General features: G+C 39.8%; 1 protein-coding gene across 2 annotated transcripts in view; it reads right to left on the bottom strand.

Annotated features, from left to right (window-relative positions):
• The window catches only part of CTSC (cathepsin C), a 37810-nt gene extending 18682 nt beyond the window's left edge, over nucleotides 1-19128 (bottom strand). The window contains exons 1-4 of one of the 2 annotated variants that reach the window (XM_026015217.2): nucleotides 18777-19100; nucleotides 16817-16962; nucleotides 11708-11792; nucleotides 7548-9940 (exon numbers count right to left, since the gene is read on the bottom strand). In XM_026015217.2, the coding sequence (XP_025871002.1) occupies nucleotides 9930-9940; nucleotides 11708-11792; nucleotides 16817-16962; nucleotides 18777-18945 (411 nt within the window). In that variant the 5' untranslated portion in view covers nucleotides 18946-19100 and the 3' untranslated portion in view covers nucleotides 7548-9929. Of the gene's footprint in view, nucleotides 1-7547; nucleotides 9941-11707; nucleotides 11793-16816; nucleotides 16963-18776 lie in introns of those variants that run through there. The other variant, XM_026015216.2, reaches the window with a different exon arrangement.
• Between the last annotated feature and the right edge of the window lie 1148 nt (nucleotides 19129-20276).

A 20276-nucleotide genomic window follows, 5' to 3' on the forward strand; every position in this document is an offset into this window, starting at 1 on the left:
TTACAAAAGTCCCTCTTTCAGTCCTCACAGAAGCTTATGAGGAAAGAGGCTTCGATAACTCCATTTTACCAGCAAGAGTGGAGGCCCACCCAGCTCTGTGAGGCTATGGAGCTCGTAAGTTAACAGAGCTGTCAAGTGGCACAAACAAAATTCTGCTCAGGCTGTCAGACTATACTTTTCTACTCCGAGAATATGGACTCCAACAAACTATGAAACAAAGAAGGAAACATTTCCATGTAACCAAACAGAATTCTTTCCTTTGTCAACCTCACAATTTAGTAGGAAATTCTGATTAGGGAAGCGCTAAGAGGGACCTGATTATTAAATACTGTCCTCGTTTAATTTCACTCATATGGCCCTTTGTCTCACTGCAATGTTAATATTGAAAAACACTTACAATGTGATAGATCTGGAATTTCAACTCATACTTTGGCTCCAGAGTTTACAAACCCTCATGTTGTAACATCTCCTCTGGTAGGAGGGACACATAATCCAGAACGACAGCACAGGGTATAGGAGGAAGAAAGGAAAAAAAGTCATGCTAAATTCCAGCAAGGAGGGATTTGGGCTCGTTTCAAGGCATTGACTTAATCTAATGGCACAGAAGCCCAAAAGCAGTCAGATAAAACATAAACAAATTGACACCGAAGTGAGCTGTGTTGCAATACTTTCCTTAAATACACAGGTTATTTTTGGTGCACGGGTCATCATTTGCGAACTTCTAATTAATATGATGGATATTACTTTACCTGTGTGTAGGGGTTAGCAAGCTGTTTTTTTTAAAGCCAGAAAATTAATATTTTAAGATTTGCCAACTATAAGGCCTCTGTCAAAACCACTCAACTCCATCACTGCATTATGAAAGATGTATAGGGAACACAGACAAAAATGAACTAGGCTGTGTGCCAATAAAACTTTATTTACAAAAAACAGTCCTGTGGTTTGCAAACCCTGAGTTTAGAGGAATCTATGGGCAAAACTATACTTAAAGTAAAATTACCTTATTGCATCTGACACTCTCTGAATTTATTTTGGAACGGTGTTAAAAATGTCTGGCTTTAGAACCCCAAAGCACTAGATTTGAATCTTGGGCCTCACCATCCACTAAGCTACCTAGCACAGGATAAGTTACTATGGAGTACTCATAGATTCTTAAAATTTACATCAGTATTGGTGGTTCATGATATTGTGAAACCTGTTTATCCACCTCTGGCTAAGAATATCTTCACTTGCATGAGTTCAGCTCACCACTCCTTATGTCCCTGCCAAAGACCCAACTCAGGGTGAGGAACACTGAATAGAAGCCTAGGATAAGACTGAGCTGCAACAGTAAAGGATATGTCCTGTGAAAAGGCCAATAAAATGTATATTTATTATGTCAAAACCACACACAACTGCTATTTGTATAGCTCAGAACTGCACTAATAGTGGTAACCTCAAATGATGTAACCTAAACCCCTCAGTACTCTATTTAGCTGCTCTCTGGCACAGGCTCCTGATCATGTTCCCTTCCCTGGGGCATGCTTTTCAGACCAGGCCAGGTGGGGTGAAGCTAAGGCTTCCCAACCCCTGCGGTTCTAAAGAGCAATCTGACAAGACTTTCAAGAGTTCTTGAAATGTACCTTATTGAAATTGTCTGATACACATAAATGAAAAAAAGAAGCTAAGTGTAGGAAGACACTCATTGCAAGAGAACGGAAAAGTTAAGAACAAAACAGTGTCCTAAATGTTCATGTATAAAAAAAAAAAATAAGTAAATTAAAAATTCACATGGGATTCTACAGCATTTGAGCTCTGTAGGAGAGAGGTGAGCAAAAGCAAAGCTAGAGAAGGCTGCCTGCTTTTTTTTTTTTTTTTTTTTAAGATTTTATCCATTTATTCACAAGAGACACAGAGAGAGAGGCAGAGACATAGGCAGAGGGAGAAGCAGGCTCCCTGCAGGAACCCGACGTGGGACTCAATCCTGGATCCTAGTATCACATCCTGAACAGAAGGCAGATGCTCAATCACTGAGCCACCCAGGTGCCTGCCCCAAGGTTGCCTACTTCTATGAATATAGTTTTACTGAGCATAAGAGGGCCCACTTCTGTCTACATTGTCTAGGCCTACATTCATGCTACAGTAGCAGGACTGAGCAGTTGCCTCAGAAAACACAAAGGCCCACGAAGCCTGGAACATTTACTATCTGGCCTTACAAGAAAAAAAAAAAAAATACATCAAACCCTCTTCCAAAACCATAAAAAAGAAAACCCATGTTGAGAAGAAAAAATTACAAAACAGTGCTTAAGTTGAATACAAATATATATATATATATCATTTTCTGAAATGTGGAAATAAAAGGTGAAATGGCTCTCTGGGTGGAATTTTCTTATTTATAAAATGAAGATTGTTACATAAACTTTGTGAAATCAATCACTTTAAAAAATACCCTTATTTCCTAAGACTCACAGCCTACAAAGTCCTAGAAGAGGACATCCCTGAGGGATGGTCCAGGTGTTGTTAGTGGCTGCTAACTCTCATCTCTTTGGAATTAGGATTGCATTTTCTGGAAAAAAAAAAAAAAGTTATCTTGTATTTTGCTGAGTTCTTTCATTTATTTGTCAAGTATTTATTATCACATTTTCTCCAGGCACTATGCATGTCCTAGGCATGAACACAAATATGTACTAAGGTGGCTCCAGCCCTTAAGAGGCTCACAATTCAATCAAAGAAACAAATGTAAGTAACTCATTACAACATCCTGTGGTTCAACAAGCTAACCATGCTGAAGAAGCCCGGGAAACTTCCCCATCTAGGCAGAAATTTAGATCACAGATGAAATAACTTTCCCAACATACCAAAACAGTTAGGGGCATTCAAATTGGAAGAACTGGGCCCCATGTTTTTCATCAGTGTGGTTTTGCGCACCTGGTTAACATAACAGAGTCATAGTTAACAAGCACCACGTCTAACCCCAAACTTTCCCTGTGATAGAAACGCCAACTTGTTATTTTGAAAGGGGTAAAAAATTCACCAAAGCATGACTAATTTTGCTGCACTCTCTTACCGTATCTGTTTAAGGACTTTAGATTCTTCATCAACAGCACAGCACTATAGCACTTACCTATCAGTTCACACTTTATAAATAATTTATAGGTCATTCATAAATCTTAGAGGTTCAAGGGAACAGAGCGATAATATAGTCTTAGGGAACAAAAAAGAGCCCTAAATAAAGGTGGTCAAACTAGAATTTATAACCAAGGGCTCCTAGAACCAAGGGTTCTTCCCAATACTACAAACCACATCTTCATACCCTTTGTCTTTGCATGAAGAGCTAGAGAAGTAAACACACTGGTCAATTACCAAAAACAGAGAGGAGATACCTAGAAACCAACAAAGCAAAGGTTTAAATCCCAATTTGCGAAGAGTTTCTGTCATAACATTTGAGCCTCACAATGATTCCCTGGGATAACAGCCAATACTCTTCTCATGAAAAAAAAAAAAAGTGGCTTTGCAAAGTAAATGGAAAAGAGAGAATTCAAATATGGGCTCACAGGCTATAGGATCATTGCTCTACCACTGTGCTTCAAAAAAAAAGTTGGAGAAGATTAATGGACTCCCATGAGTCGAGTCCAAATTGTTGTCCACAGCCCTTTAAAAGCACCTATATTCTCCAGCCGCTCTAACGGGTATGGTCCTTCCTTGCAGTTCAGATATCTATCTTGCCTTGGCTAGTTCAATCTTTTTACTATTTTCTGCCAAGGGTCTTTGATGGGGGTGGGGGGAGTGGACATCACAGACATGGTCTTCAGGCTGGACTGCCTAGACTGTATCCAGCTCTGCCACTTATTGGCCATGTGATCCTAAGCAGGTTACTTATCCTTTCTGTGTCCTCATCCATAAAATCAAGAAAATTATAATAGACCCTACCTCATAGATTCTGCTTTATATATACTAACCCATTTAATTTTCATAGCAGCTTATTAGGTGGTTCTGTCCTTGAAAACAAGTACTGGAAGAGCATGATTTTTTGTTTATTCAGAACTAGGAAACTGGCAGTAGGAAGCAATTAGTTATGGAATGAGTGAATAAATGAATGAAGACAAAGAACAACAAATGCCAAATCCTATTTAGCAATAATACAGAAATTCAGGAAAGATAATGAAGTTTGTAACAGATGGGCAGTGTTTCTTAGATATCACAGAGACCCTGAAATTACCTTATAAAAGGTAGGCCAGGGTTAATATCACTGTGCAGGACTGAGTAGAAAAGAATTTACCACCCCAGAAGCCAAGTGCTCAGGACCTTACAAACTGAGATGGCCACACACTGTGCCATGGAACGTTCTCATGGTATGTCATTTTTGCTGCTATCATTAAATACTTTTTATGTGATTTCTGACATTATTACCAATTGAGAAGTTGAAGTTCTGGCTACACTATCCAGCTCAAAATGTGCCCAAAAAAATTTTTAAGAGTTTTTATTTATTTCATTTATGTAAACATCAGTGTCTGAACAGAGTCTTGCACAGATGGTATAATTTAAGATTCTATTCATTTATGCCAATTTCAACAAACAGATAATTGCATGAAACATAAAGACATTCCACACGCCAGCCCTTAGGCTCAGGAAGCTACTAGGGTTCCATTACTATACATTTGCTTCTTCATGATGACCACTGGATTTCCAAACATTCTCAATGCCCTCTTCAAGTTTCCACTCATTTTACCCAGTCTCCAATTACATTTACCTAGTAATATTAACTAACTGAAAAACAACAGATTGGGAATTTTAGAAATGAAGTTATTTATCCTGGATCTCTCTTCACCTGCTTTTTGACACTGAGAGGTTTAAAACCAACTTGTTCCATTGTTTCCTTGATCAATAACATACTTGGCAAATATCTGCATATTTGATGTAATGCACCAGCTAGGGGAAAAAAGCAGTTTCGTAAAAAGGACTTTGTACTTCAAAATCTCGTTCTGCCACTTATAATTTATGTAAACTTGAGCAAGCCAAACTAAGAAGCCCTAATTTCTTCATCCCTGCACTTCACTGGATTCCTTCGAAGGATCAAGAGGACCCTGTAGTGTGAAGAATTTAAAAAGTTATGAAATACGCAAAATGCAACAATATAAGTACTACTTTCTGTTACCGTGGGGGACACAAAGTTGTCTTCAGACTTCATCTGTATATGGAAGAATTAAACACTTAAGCCCAACCTGTCACCTGAACGGCTGATATGGGTCCCTATCCTGTCAACCAGTGGCTTTCAAACTGAGATGAAAAGATGACCCACTGGAATATTGGGATAAATAGAATATTTATTTACATTTGTAAATTTTATATAAATAAAATTGAAAGCCAACTTCCACTGTTTTTTTTTTTTTTTTAAAGAGCCAGTTGCTCCTTTTTTTTTATTTATTATTTATGATAGTCACAGAGAGAGAGAGAGAGGCAGAGACATAGGCAGAGGGAGAAGCAGGCTCCATGCACCGGCAGCCCGACATGGGATTTGATCCTGGGTCTCCAGGATCGCGCCCTGGGCCAAAGGCAGGCGTTAAACCGCTGTGCCACCCAGGGATCCCTCCACTGTTATTTAATATACAAAGCAACACTGACACCAACATTCAGTTTCAGGGTCTGATGTTCACCTGCCAGGCACAGTATGCTTATCTACGCAATGGTGAGGACACAGCATCTTCCTTTTCACATGTACCTGGTCTAAACTGATATATTTAATTAACCTAATTCTCAAAAAATGAATAAGCAGCTTAAAATACTTGCAGAGAAACCAAAATTTGCAAATAAATATAAGCAGACATAAAAAAAAGGGCAAAGCTTACATTTGCCCTATTCCTAATATGAGTGGTCAGCCACATAAAAATATTGTTTTTGAAATCAGGTGTTTTGAAATGGTTCCATCACTGCAGTATTCAGCTTTTAATCTTATTTATCAATAAAGCAAATGTTTCCATTAAAATCCATCCAGTCACACTTGTGGCTAGCATAGCCTAACACAGAGTTATTGAATCACTGTATTTTACACTTGATACTAGCATAATGTTGTGTGAACTATACATCAATTTAAAAGATTGTCCATTAAATTATTACCAACCCTAACACCAAAAAGTAATCTTTCTAAACTTTATTAAACCTGTGACACTTTCATACTTTTAATAAAATGGATTAATGCTGAAATATTTTAAAGATTTTAAGCAGAAAACTGCTTCCAAATGTTGAAAATTTTCAGTAATGAAAATTATAGTTAATATTCTTATGATAATGAAGCATATTTTTATATTACTTTCAAAGGATGTCATCATGAAAAATATTTTGGCAGGACCCATATTTGTGACAGTAAGTGAATCAAATATTTAAACATTTAATATTATGCCATGTGTTTGATAGAAACATCAGTACAGTAGTACATGTGTATAATTTTTAAAATGTACCTATACACATTGTGGAATACATAATACATCTGGTGAACCAGGTCTCATCCATCAAGATCATTCACCATTTCTGAAAAGAACACCTGAAGTTTAAGGATTTAATGGTAAAGCATGTAAGTAGAGATATTATATTCCAGCAACACTGAATAACAAAAAATATACTCAAGTTTTGCCCTTTGTTTCCTGTATATGTCTACATAAATGTAGATTAACTGTTTTCATTTGCTGTCAGGTCTGGAGTGTGAGTAAATAAAGCAAAACAAATGAGAACAAGGTACATTTTACTAAATCGATACTTTGCCAAACTTATCCAAGAGTACTACATTTTTCCTCAGAAAGAAACAAACCTCCTTCTGTCAATTTCTAGGATTAAGCTCTAGTTTTCTAACTAGATTTAACCATTTGTTTAAAAAGTTGAATTTCTAAGAATTTTGAAACTGCCAGCAAATCATTATAGTGGTTGCAACCAAATACCTTCCAGCATTTTACTGAAGGAACTGTGGAAATGGAGGGTCATAAATTTATTTATTTCCAGTGCTTAAAAGACATTCCGTTTCAACCAAAATATATATTCCAGAACTAGTTAAAACAGCAGTTTAGCTCTCAACAAAGTAGTCAAAATCCTTTGGCTCATTCCTCACTTCCTTGCTCATAAACTGTGAGACTGGAAGCAATCTCAGTTGACTTAATCTCACCTTTGGCTAGGGTCCTTCTCACTGTCCCCAAAGCAGAGTAAGAAGGACAGAACCTACAGCACTCCAGGGTAGTTCTAGTTGTTGCTTCTCCAGGCTGTGGGAACCCCTGCAATCATAAAGCTCACTCTTTACCCCGAGAGCTAACTCAGTTTTGAGTAATTCTGAAAGTTAGAACTTTATTGTTTTTAACTTTGAGCCCCATCTTGGCCTCTACAGTAGTATTAATTAAATACAGTAGTATTAATACTTGGCCTCTACACAAGTATTAAAATGTAAATAAACAAAATTTAAAAGTCTTGTTTCCTACCATGTAATTCAACACCTATGGTCTGAGAATCTGCGACAGACTCTGTACATACAGGTAACAATACTCCCAGAAACATATCAATGAAACAACAGAACAAGACAACGAACATTATTCGATTCCTTTCTTCAACAAATATTTATTGAAGGCCTATTTATCATGTATCACACTATACATAGGGAATAAAATGGTTAGTAATACAGAGTTGATCCCTGCGCTCAGAGTTTAAAGACCAGAGAAGACAAACAAGCAATTATGACCAAGAATGCTACAGTATTATATATATTATGGCACCTCCTAAAACAAATATCCATAATTCTGTACCCACCAAGTCTTCTTCTCCATAATCCAAAAATTTACATGCAAAGTTGCTCAGAGAAATGGAAAAAAACACTTTGGTAGAGATGACTTTAAATTTCATATGAAATATATTCTTAATACACATTAGCTGCTTTATCAATATTCACATCCTGGAAATTAGGTTGAAAATACACAAGTCTTTTAGAACTTGGGAGCCAGATAATCTGGTATTTTTTTTAGAACATAGACCCAAAAATATAAATATATCATCATTCCTGATTTGTGCTTCTAGAATCCTATAGAACCAATTCTTTGTAAACTGGTAATACTTGTGAAAATCTTTTGAAGAGATAAGAGAAGTGCGGTCAACTTTCCAAACACTTATAAAGTCCTGTGTAATTGGATTTTGAAGACACACAGGGAGATTACAGATTTTCAGTCTGAAAGAACATGAAAACATGCTATCCAATCTCTCCACTACACCAATTAACGTAATACAACCTGAGCAGAGGTGATCATAAAGCACAACATGAACCAAAATAATGGAATTTCTCCCACTAATGGAGAGATCTGGACAGGGTTTCACAGAGGTGGCATCAAGGTCCTGAGTGATGAATTATCATGTCCAGAGGTAGGATGGAAGAAAGTATCCAGGTATAAGTAGTCAGGTATGCATTTAATTCACTTTTATAAGACATAACCTTCCCAGAATAGCAGTGCAGTGCCTTTCGGATTTCATAAAACGTTATCTGAACCAATAAAATCGTGACAAAAATTTGGTATCTAGAAATTCCTCCATTCATGTAAAGATACAGGAGGAAAACCCAGAAAAATAGGGACTGGGTGTAGCCCCACATTTTCAGTTTACCAAGGGCGATATTAATCAATTCTGAACTAAGCAGGAAACTAGTACATTGTTTAGTAGGAACAAGTTAAAAGATAGCGATCAGTGTGAACAATAGTGTAATTGAAAGAAGTTAACTTGGCAAGAGCACTTAATTTGTAATTAATTTGAAGCTTACAAAGCTCTCCTTCCAATTTGGAGGACTACAAAAGAAAGTAAGTTTTCCTCTTGAAAATGAAAGAAGGGATACAGTCTAATTTGGTAAGGAAATGTAAGTTTTAAGCCAATTCTACTAAAATTTCAAAAGGAGTCAATGCAATGCAATCATTCCATTAAACTAACATTCGTGATGTTTCTGAACTGGGATTCACCAGAAAATCTACTGAAATGTCACTCCGAGTACCATTACTTCCTTGTGAAATGGCTTTTCTTTTACTCTTAAGCCTTAGGGAGGTCCTTAAGCTTGAGAGACTAAGCCCTTGTCATTTTACAAGTAGACACTGCATGAGCTTAAGCACTGTAAGAGAATAATTTTCTCTATCTATAAAAATAAAGCCAGTAACATCTACTTCATAAGCTTTTTGTAAGATAAGCATGTCAAGACCTTAGTACAAAGCTGGCATCTAAAAAAAAAAAAAAAAAAAAGACAGAAAAAAGTATTAATCACTCCATCTTTCTGGCCAGGGTTATGCAGGCCTAGGAGCTGCAAAGATACCTTTCAGCAGTTTGACTTATCTCAGAAGGCCTGTCCCCCCGCCCCCAAAACAAGTCCTCTGTAGAACCATCTTTCCACCAATAATGTATCTGTCCATCTCAAGATATCATGAAGCATTTTCTCCTTATAGTAAGTGCTGGGGTTCCTGAAGGTAATTAGAGAAAGAAGGCATACACAAAGATAATTTAACTGGGAATAAAATCTGTACTATGAACAAAACTAAACACAAAATTCAAATCCTAATCAGTTTGGAAAAAATTATTTCAATGGAGTAATATTCAAAGGGGAAAAACTTGAGCTGTATATTGTTCCTTTTATTCAAAGGCTGAATGGCGAAGCCTCCTAAGACTTCCAGACTTTTCTTTCCTTTTCCTGTGTAGTCTCTGCTTGTTTCCATTTCAAAATGGCGGTTGCTGCTTTCCAAGGAAATGTTCAGGAGGGCAGCTGCCTTGGAGGTAGGTCACCAGGACTCCTCAGCATTTTACATGCAGAGAAAGACTCCAGAAGGGAATGTAGCTGCCAGAGGCCTCTGCTAGATGTTAGAGTTAGGCAGGTCCACGGCGGCATGCTGCTCTGCCTCTCAGCCCCACAGTCTGTTTTTTGGCTGTTGGTTTAAAAGAGCCCCTCAACAGATGCTCTATTTAACAACTAAAAGACAATAAAAACTAGAGTTACAAGCCAACAAGAATCATACTGTCTCTTAAAAATATTTAATCATATTAATTTAAGTAAAACAAAAAAAATTTTAAAAAAAGTTATAGTATTTGAAATACTGGTAAATTTTTAATGCTATTTAAGACACAAATTTGCCATTCTCAAAAGCTGAATGCTTAAGCCACATGTATCATGCACACAGCCAACATGCTCAAGAAGCACATGCAGATGCATTTGAAATTAATTATCATTGTATAAATCTAATATAATTTTGAAATGCACTTGGAAGGCTAATCTAGCAACTTTTGATCCTTATTTGCAGGTACAAGGCTATTTATCCCATTAACAGAGCAAATACTGGAGGGTGGGAAAGGCTTATCTTCTAATACAGGTATCCCCCTAATTAGAAGGAAGAGTGAGAGTTTTAAGACAGAATTTTGTAAACTACACTCTGAGAATACCTTATTTTTTTGTGAGGAAAAAATGGTGAACTTATTTTGGGAAAGTTTCCTATTTTATCTTCCTCCTAAGCTACCACCATCCAATATATTAAAGATTCTGAGAAGTTCTGAAATAAAGGAAATAATTCAACACAATCTATACTTATTCAACTATCAGGAATTCAGAAAAAAAAAAAAAAGCTTATTAATTTCAGCTCTAGGGATCCCTGGGTGGCGCAGCGATTTGGCGCCTGCCTTTGGCCCAGGGCGCGATCCTGGAGACCCGGATCGAATCCCACGTCGGGCTCCCGGTGCATGGAGCCTGCTTCTCCCTCTGCCTGTGTCTCTGCCTCTCTCTCTCTGTGTGTGTGACTATCATAAAATAAATAAAAATTAAAAAAAAAATTCAGCTCTAATTTCCACTTTAATCTGTCAATAGTGGCCACCTGGAACCACCTCACAAGATGAGGTGAAGAGAATCGATGAGCAATTCCTACCAGTAGATGTGTGGGCCACTGTCTATTGGGCCATTAACAGTTTGGAAAATGCTCATATGGGAAAAGCTATGAACTTTCGATACTTGGCTCCGTTCCCTTTTTCACATCTCCCTTCTCTACTTAGGAGCTAGTAAAGGAGGTAAGGAAAGGGGAAGTAATATTGTATTAAAATGCAAGGAATGGTTAAGTCCCTGTCAACTTTACTCTCTTTTCCCATAAAAATATTAAGACCTTTAACTTCGTGGATCCGGAGACTGCAATGATTTAAACATCTCGTCTAAGTGTGAAGAGAATGTAAAGAGTGAAAAAGATCCTCTTCCTCCTACTCAGTAGTCTATGTTCTGAGCAGGAACCAGTTTGAAAAAGATGGGTGACTCTCCCAGGGATGAGTGGCAGGTATGTCCATTTCTCTGGAAGAGCCACCCTCTCTACTAGAGGACAAACAAATGTCAGAGCCTCACATGGTTCCCTCTTGAGTCCTTTTAGGAAAAAAAATTAGCAATGTGAGGAATAGCACAGCTACTTCAAGGAAGTGAAACAATCTTCAGCTGACCTTTTCTTAGCTGGGTCTTAACTTTTTTGAGTTCAGATCTGCTTAGGTTATGAGCATAAGACTTGGGGAAACCAATTCAATGTGTGCAAATATAATTAAGAGAAAGATCACTTATATAAAATAGTGCAGGCAGGTAAGAATAGCAAATAAGCAGGCTCAAGCAAGAAATGTGTACTAACACCCTAGTCTCTCCAGTATCCATCTCCGTCTCCCAGATCAGTCAACAAACATTGCTGGCCTTTAAGAAGTTAAAAATTTCAATGCAGCTCACCCAGTTTGTTCCTCAGATGTCTCAAATCATGTACCCTCACAGTTCCCAGCTGCATGAACAACTGACTGATAAAATCAGTGACATCCTATGAAGAGTTCACAATGGGAAACTAAGTCATTATGTTAAGATTAAGCATCATCATGAAAGAAAACAAAATTAGGCATGGATTATTAAACTTTGGATCCTTTCTCTAAATTGAAACATTCTTAACAGTAAAGCCCAAGTTGTTAAAATTTTAAAAAATACAAAATCTGGATCTCAGTATACTGAATTTATTTTAAAACAAGTAAATTACCCAAAAAAAACAAGTATTCTAAAAGCTGAACTGTTAGATCTAAACCCAGAACCCAGAAAGCAGAGTGAAAAAATGTGACAAGATTCCCAAATCTTTACTTGTAGAAACATGATGGGCATTTCTGGCTGTTGCAACAAGCTTGAAATTTACATGTCACTAGCACACAAAATGTGCTATAAATCCTCTGGTGTGGCTTTCCCAACATACAGCTCATTTCCAATACCGACTTGCTTAAGAAACACCCACGGAAACGTTTTTTCAGTTTAGAGTTCTACTAAGACTGGTGGGCCCCAAATAAAAATCAATGAAATTTGCTTGATGGTCATAAAATAAAATTTTTAGCCATGAGTCTTGTTTCCCTTGTACACATCTTCTTTATCCCTTGAGTCACTTTATCTTTAAAATGAAATCTTGAGTTCCTGCTCTACTGCTTCTTTTTACAGCCTCTGAGAAAATGAAATGAAAAGCAGGAAAAGGCTAGGAGGTCTATTCTAGTGTTCTTTGGGACTTAGTTTCTTTCATGACATCCTTTATCTACAATTAGACTAGATATGTACAGAGGAGCTTTATACATGTTCATCTTAAAAAATGAATATACATAAAAGCATAAAAAATCATTTATCCACCCAACACCAAGTCAGCCATAATTAAATATTGTTTCATTATGTTCTGTTTTCATTTAAGAGGTTGGCTGCTTTTAATCTGCAGGTGCTCTCAAGGGGTGCCAATCTGTTGGGTTTGCTGATGATAACCAAATGGTAAAGCAATTAAATTTGAGAACTCTAGGAAACTAGCATGCAGATAGTACTGTCATTTATTTTGGCCAATACATTATTTTAAAAGAAAACTGAATATGAATGTCTCTAAGAACGTTTCCATTTTGTCATAGATTTCATTACTTCCTTACTCTTTTACATTAAGGTCAAATGCTTAGGTATGTGGCTGGGTGGGCCCTAAATGCATTTGAGTTCATAACCCCCTATAAAGGGTTCATATAATGGAATGTATGTGGGAAGTTGAATAGAAAAACATATCTTTTAAGAATATATATCTAGGGATCCCTGGGTGGCGCAGCGGTTTGGCGCCTGCCTTTGGCCCAGGGCGCGATCCTGGAGACCCGGGATCGAATCCCATGTCAGGCTCCCGGTGCATGGAGCCTGCTTCTCCCTCTGCCTGTATCTCTGCCTCTCTCTCTCTCTCTGTGTGACTATCATAAATAAATAAAAATTACAAAAAAAAATTTAAAAAAAAAAGAATATATATCTAGTACTTCCTGTCAAACTCCAACTATCCAAAAACTTTCAGTGTCAAGATTTATCTCCTTCCAAGCTTTTACCTAGCTTGAAGTCCTACACAAAAAAGATTATACCCACTTCACTCTTAATTTCTCAAGCAGGTAAAACCTCACACACACATACACACACACATGCACACACACAAAGAACTTACAAACCTCAAATTATGAAAAATGCCCATTTTCCAGGTAAGGCCTGAGAACTTAATAAAGCAAATTCCTAGCAATGGTAGTAGTGTCACAATTGCTTCAAAGTTGGAATGCAGGGAGAATGATGTGGAAGCTATCTGCTCTGTTGAGCTGCAGAAGAGTCTGGGGAAAAGGTTGACCAGCAGTCTAACAAAATGCCCTGCATGGATTACCTGCTCAGCAAACTCAAGCAGCAACAGTAACAAGCAATGGAATGCAAATATGCCATCTTATGAAAGCATATCTGAAGAGGGCAAAAGGAAACAAGTGGTAGGGTCAGGTATGAGTCAATGGACAGAAGTGGAAATCCAATTGATTTATAGACTAACAACATACAAAATAAAGACAATATACATGGCAAAAATGGCAGATGTTTCTTTGACGCTGGTAGGTTGAATAGATTATGTCATAGTTTACAGAAGATATTTTAAATAAATACTGCTTATGCTTTGGCAAATTTTCATTTCTAAAAATAATTTTCATTTAAAAGAGATCTTCTAAGTCTGTAAAAAAGCCACATGCGCTTTGCTCATTTAAATAGGTTTGCATTTTTCTTGAATTAGAACCCAGTTGGTCTCCCCAGCACCAATGCAGGAAATTGCCCTGAGGTGTGAGGTAAAAGACAGCAAGCCTTTCTGGCCAGCCAGTATCACCAAAACTGCTTGCCTCTCCTATGACCTACAGTTAATTCCAGTCTATCGTTTTTCTCAAATTTTTAAAAATTCAGTTCCCCATTACTCTGTCAGTTGAGATTTGCCAAAGGCACATAGATTTTATCACTCTGCAAAACATGTTTACCTAGAACTACTTGATTATATTAAGAGAAATTTTAAAGCCAAGTATCTTATATATATCCTACTCTTTTTTTTTTTTTTAAGATTTTATTTATTTATTCACGAGAATACACAGAGAGGAGAGAGAGGCAGAGACACAGGCAGAGGGAGAAGCAGGCTCCATGCAGGGAGCCCGACGTGGGACTCGATCCTGGGTCTCCAGGATCATGCCCCGGGCTGAAGGCAACGCTAAACCACTGAGCCACCCAGGCTGCCCTCTCCTACTCTGTTTATTGAAATTATGATCCTATCACAAGGTCTGACTATTGATCAGTCAGAGTGATGGATTTCTCAGCACGAGAACAGCCTGATAATGGTTCTGGTCAAATTAGGCACTTAAAAATATATACTGAAATCAGTTAATGGAAGAACACTCTCCCTATTTTTATTCCTATTCAGTGAATGCCTTCCAGGAGCCTAGGATTAGGTGGGCTTCTATCCTACAACAGTATATATATTGATTCTCCCGACATGTGGCTGAATACACTTGTAACCTCATTTGGCTTTACAAAGTGGCTCTCTGTTGACCTATGACTTATGTTCTGAAGCTATGGAAAAATACTGAATCTGCTTATACCGTGATTTAAAGAGAAATACAAAGAGGTATTCTGATTCCCCCTTCAGCCACAAGCTGTTCCCGCTGTCCCTACCAGCTTTGGATTCCTATTTAAGCTGAGAGCAGACAAACTGATGGAAAAGTATTAATATAGGGAAACTGCCAATATCAATTTCTGGTTATGGCTCAGAGAATTAAATGGTGACTTTAGAAGTAGGCCCAACAGTTTTCCCATTCTATAGAAGGGAAGAATGAAAAAATTTTCTAAGCCAAAAGTGTAAAACTATTTTATTTACTCATCTATACTTACATATAACTAACACTTAAATAGTTTTATTTTACTCATCTATACTTATATACACTTAATTTACTCATCTATACTTATAAATAGTCTAATAATTTTTTATTCAACCTCTTTCTCAACTGAGTTCTACTTCATTGATTCATTTCTTTTTAAACAAATGATCAACTAAGTACCTAATATGTGTCAAGCAAAAAAGCACAAGGGGGAGGGAAGGTAGAGTACACAGTGAACAACTGTCTTGAATAGCTCTTTGCTTGTACATCAATTCCATAGGCAAGTGGTTCTCAACCTGCAAAGAACTTTTGAAGCGTTATCGTGGAGTACCTACAATAGGTCTGTAGAGTCCTAGGCTCATCGATATACAGACCAACAATTATATTCAGATTGAATTATTCTTATCATCTACATATTACGATTAAAAAAATTCGTATAGATATGTTCATGGTTTTTTTTTTAAATAAATAGTATCCTGGGGTGATAGTAAAATGTTTCATAAATGGTTAAGCATGGGCTCCAATTAATAAAATGAATAGCCAGCCCTCAACTGGATCCTCAAAATGGACAGATCAGCTCCCACCAGCTGATTATCAGATCAGCCAATCCAGGCAAGAGGGGATAACTTTTTCCTCTTGTTCTCGCCTTCTTTTTCCTCCATGTTAAAGAGGGATTCTCAGGAGAAATAAGCTATTATTCCAAGAAAACTAGTTGGCTTAGATGTTAACACGTAACACCATATCCTAATGATTAGATCATGAGAAATCACAATAAATTTAGAGGTTACTCTCTTGTTGGTGCTTTTTTGGTGCTTTCATCATCTTTAACAGATTCATTCTCCACTTTCCCATGAATCCCTATAATTGGCCAACTCTTACCAGATGTTCTAAAGGCTATAAAACCTTCCTCCATGAAAAAGTCTGTTTGTTTATACTTTATTTATAGTAAGAAACAGTGAGTCTCAGGCTTGTGTCCTCAATCTACTTAAACCAGTGAACACTCTGCTAAGAGGAAAAGTTCCAACTTCAGAAGGATATCTGGGATGGACTGCAATGTGTGTAAACCATTTCATCCTAGAATGTATCTGCAATTGGAAGCACTGTGTTAGAACGGAAGAATGGACAACACTTTGTCCTCCCCAGTGAAAGAAGAAAACAAGCTAGACGGACAGGGCTACCTTTGACTTTAGCCCAAGGAGTAACTCAAGTTCTCCATCTCTTTGTCACAGCTTCATAAAGTAAGTCAGTCACATTTATATATCTAGCACATTATAGCACAGATGGTCCCCAACTTTATAACGGTCCAACTTACCATCTTTGACATTACAATGGTGTGAAAGCTACACACATTCAGTACAAACCAGACTTTGATTATTGATCTTTTCCCAGGCTAGCACTATGCAGTAGCGATGCTGGGCAGCAGCACCATATCAGCCAGCCCAGTGATCACAAGCCCCACAGCAGGGCTCTAACTCAGGACCCCGAGATCAAGTGGGGACACTTAACTGACTGAGCCAACCAGGTGCCCGGTGGTGTCACTTCTGGTTATCTTCTTAATCTAAAATCAAAATTCTGAGGGTTTGATCAGAAGCAGCTTCAGATATCAAATCATTGAAAATACAAACACACTTCCAACAAAACTGACCTTAAAAAAGGCAAACCACTTGTAGTCGTTCAACACAATCTCAAAGCCTTGATTGTAAATGATGGTAAAATGGCCCGTATTGCCAAAATTATCATATGCCGTGTCCAACTTCTCAAGATGCACCACTACTTTTTTTTCTGGTGGTCCTAAAAAAATGCACAACAAAGGAAAATTATTTTGACTTCAAATGGGAGGGGAAATCTCTATAATTTCCATTATTTAAAAATGCTTTCCTTTCATGCTACTGGATTTGGACCAGTCTGGCTTGTGAGGAGATCAGTCTCCACCCTGTTGCCTCCATCTGTACAGTCCCACAGGGGTCTCAGATCTGTGAAGTGAGGGCTCAACAGATACAGATATGGCAAGTAGCCCAGCAGGAAGACAGGCCCCCAAAAAGTACAGCCCCTATCTTCTTAGAGCAACCAAACACTGAAGAAATTTGTCCACTGAGGAAAAGAAGAAATAAGGGATGTTTAAAGTGACAGGCAGAAATGGGTAGAATACAAAATGGTAGTGAAAAAAAAAAGGCAAACATAAACTATAAAAGGATCTGCTATCAGATCATAAGGACAAAGGAAATTATCTCTTCAGAGAAGAAAAGAGGTGTATCTCTCTCTTCAATGGCTCTACATTTCAAAACCTCAGAATCTGAATCCTTCCACAGCATTCAGCAAACTCACGGTTTCTATCCTATACAGCTAATTTGTGCTGACAGAAACTAAGCTTTCAACTTTCAGAATATGGGGGTGTAGATCTGTGTGTTTTTCCACTAGATTAAAGTCCAAGACAGAGGCTCACAGGCAGAGGCTGCCTGAGAGTTCTGCTGTGTCCATCTGGAGATTTCACACTCTGGGCGGGTTTTCCAGGTTTCAGATTAATGCTCTGAAACAGAAGATTGCATGTGACAGAAGAGCACAAATTCTGATCTCCCTTTGCTTTGGATCTCCTAATTCAACGTTTAAAGCTGAAGATGTTTATAATGCCCAGGATTACGAAATGCCACACAGTCATCTGGAGTGGAATTGGACAGTTGAATATGTCTGTTTTAGTATCAAATGACCTGGCAATCTTCGTTCTGCTGACAAGGAGACTGCAGCAGGGTGTTTCACTCATTCTGCACATGCCACAGGGTGGTAAGGGTTTGGGCAGAACAAGAGTGCTTCTTTTGACCTGAGACTGCTTTTTTTTCTTCTCCCTTCACTAAATTATTTGTCCTCAGTGTAGATGTGGTATCTGAGGGCATATGGAATATGCCAGTGGCGTTCTCACACTAGATACTTACTGACAGCCTTCCATGAGCCAGATGCTAGGCTTGGCTCTGGGCATCCCAAAGTATAATTACTGGTTAGAGAGTCATTTTTTAAAAATAACAATAAAAGAAGGAGAAAGAAAAGGAGGAGCAGAAGGAGGAGGAGGAGGAGGAGGAAAGAGAAGGGAAGGGAAGGGAAGGGAAGAGGAGAGAGGGGGAAACTTTTATATCTCTCTGCAGCACATGAAACCTTGTGGAGCCACACCATAAGTTTTCTTGGACTAGTAGCACACGTGTAAACCAAAAACGCGAGGCATAAGGGCTCTTTTCCCACAAACTAACAAAAGGAAAAGTTTCTCCTGCTCTATTTTCCACTGTTTGAGCTCATATTCCGTGGGCACAGTTTTCTTTAAAATGCAGACTGGACAGGGAGCTGAGAAGACTGTCCGGTCTCAACTCTCTTCCAAACTAAACCAAAACACTAAAACCCAGGGAAAGAAAAGTTCCTGAAAAAAAGTCTTTAGGTACTGCAATAAGCAAACGAGAACTGAGAAGTCCCCAGCTGCTGAACTTTGCCTTCTTGGCCCTGGAGCGGGGAGGGGCGCCCCAAAGGGCCCCAAGTGCCCCGGCTGCCCCTGGCAGGAGCGGTCGGGAGGTCGGGAGAGGTCGGGACAGCTCGGAAGGAGCCCGGGGCGGGGGGGGGCGACTCACCCATCACCGAGCAGTTGACGCTGCGGGGCCCCGCGGGGCCCACCTGGAAGACCCACGTGCCCAGCAGCTCGGGGTGGGTGCAGTTGGCGGGCGTGTCGCCGTGCGCGGCGCCCAAGCCGGAGAGCAGCAGGAGCGCGGCGGGCAGCAGCGGGCCGGGCCGGGGACCCATGTCTGCGGTACCGACGGCCGAGGCGAGCCCGCGGCGGGAGCAGGGGCCAGGGCCAGGCCGGCCGCACCGCGCGTGCCTTAAAGTAGCCGGAGCTGCCGGAAACCGGCGGGGCGGGGGGGCGGGGCGGGGCGCGGGCCGGCAGGTGAGCTCCGGAGCCGCTGCTCCGCCCCCGGCTGCGCCCGCCCTGCGCCCGCCCTGCGCCCGCCCGCGCCCGCGCCCGCCCTGCGCCCGCACAGCCGCCCCGACGGCGTCCAGCCGTGGGACGTCTCCAGGCACTTTGACTTTGCTCCCTGCAAAGTAACGGGGCGGGAGGTGGGGGAGCGTGGGGGTTGGGAGGCGACCCAAGATGAGGCAGGGGCGGGGACACAGCCCCGGGGAGGGGGCTGCCGAAGAGGCGGGGCGAGGGCGGCGGGGGGACTCTACTCGGTTGTTTCCCGCCCTTGGAAGGATTGTACTTGCTGCCCCCGCCACCCCAGCTGCTTCAGAACTGCGCTTCCTTCCGTTTTCCAAAACCTTCGCAGCCTTTTTTTGTTTTTTTTTGCTTGATTTGTTCTGGTTTCCTGTTAATGGTGTTTGCTTATTATCCACAAGAGAATTCAGTTGTAAAAAAAAAAAAAAAGAGAGAGAGAGAGAGAATCCAGTTGCAATGCAAACTTGCGGGGTTTAGTTGACACCTATAGGCACACACGCCCTCTCCTTGGTCGGATGACAGCGGGAGGCCCGGAGGAAGGAAGCTGCTGGGACACAGTTGGTCTTAGGAGCGGGCCCCAGTGTGCCAGGCGGCCCGTCGGTAATCACAAGGTAGCTCTCTTTCAAGTGCCTCTTTGCTTAGTTTAAATATCGCCCTTTTCTGTGACTGCTCCTCCGACTCGCCTGGCTGTTGGTGTCAAGTTGGGGCTCCTGTTGCGCGCAGAGGAAAAGGAGTGTGTCCGGCCTTGAGTCAGCATCAAGGGCAACTGAGGAACAAATAGCCTTTTATGTGTCCCTGCACCGTGGGGCTTGCCCTCATCACACTGGTTACAAGTAAATAGGCACATTATTCACATTATTCATCTTGTTCTCCCTAGATTCTGACCTAACAGCACTCAGATTGCCCTGGGGTGTTAAAATAAACGCATAAGTGAAGGGGTTCAGCCAAGTCTCCTCAAAATGTGCCACTTACACATGGGGACTATATTGAGCTGAAGGCACTCAAGACTACAGGGCCAAGAGAAATGTTTTGCTTCTCAACTACCTAGAATAATCTAAACTGGGGATCTTTCCTGGAATTAAGAGTCATTACCAGAGATACATTTTATCTGACCCATCTGTATGGCAGTGCAAACATTTAA

This window comes from Vulpes vulpes, chromosome 11 (assembly GCF_048418805.1).
Source record: "Vulpes vulpes isolate BD-2025 chromosome 11, VulVul3, whole genome shotgun sequence".
Classification (NCBI taxonomy): domain Eukaryota; kingdom Metazoa; phylum Chordata; class Mammalia; order Carnivora; family Canidae; genus Vulpes; species Vulpes vulpes.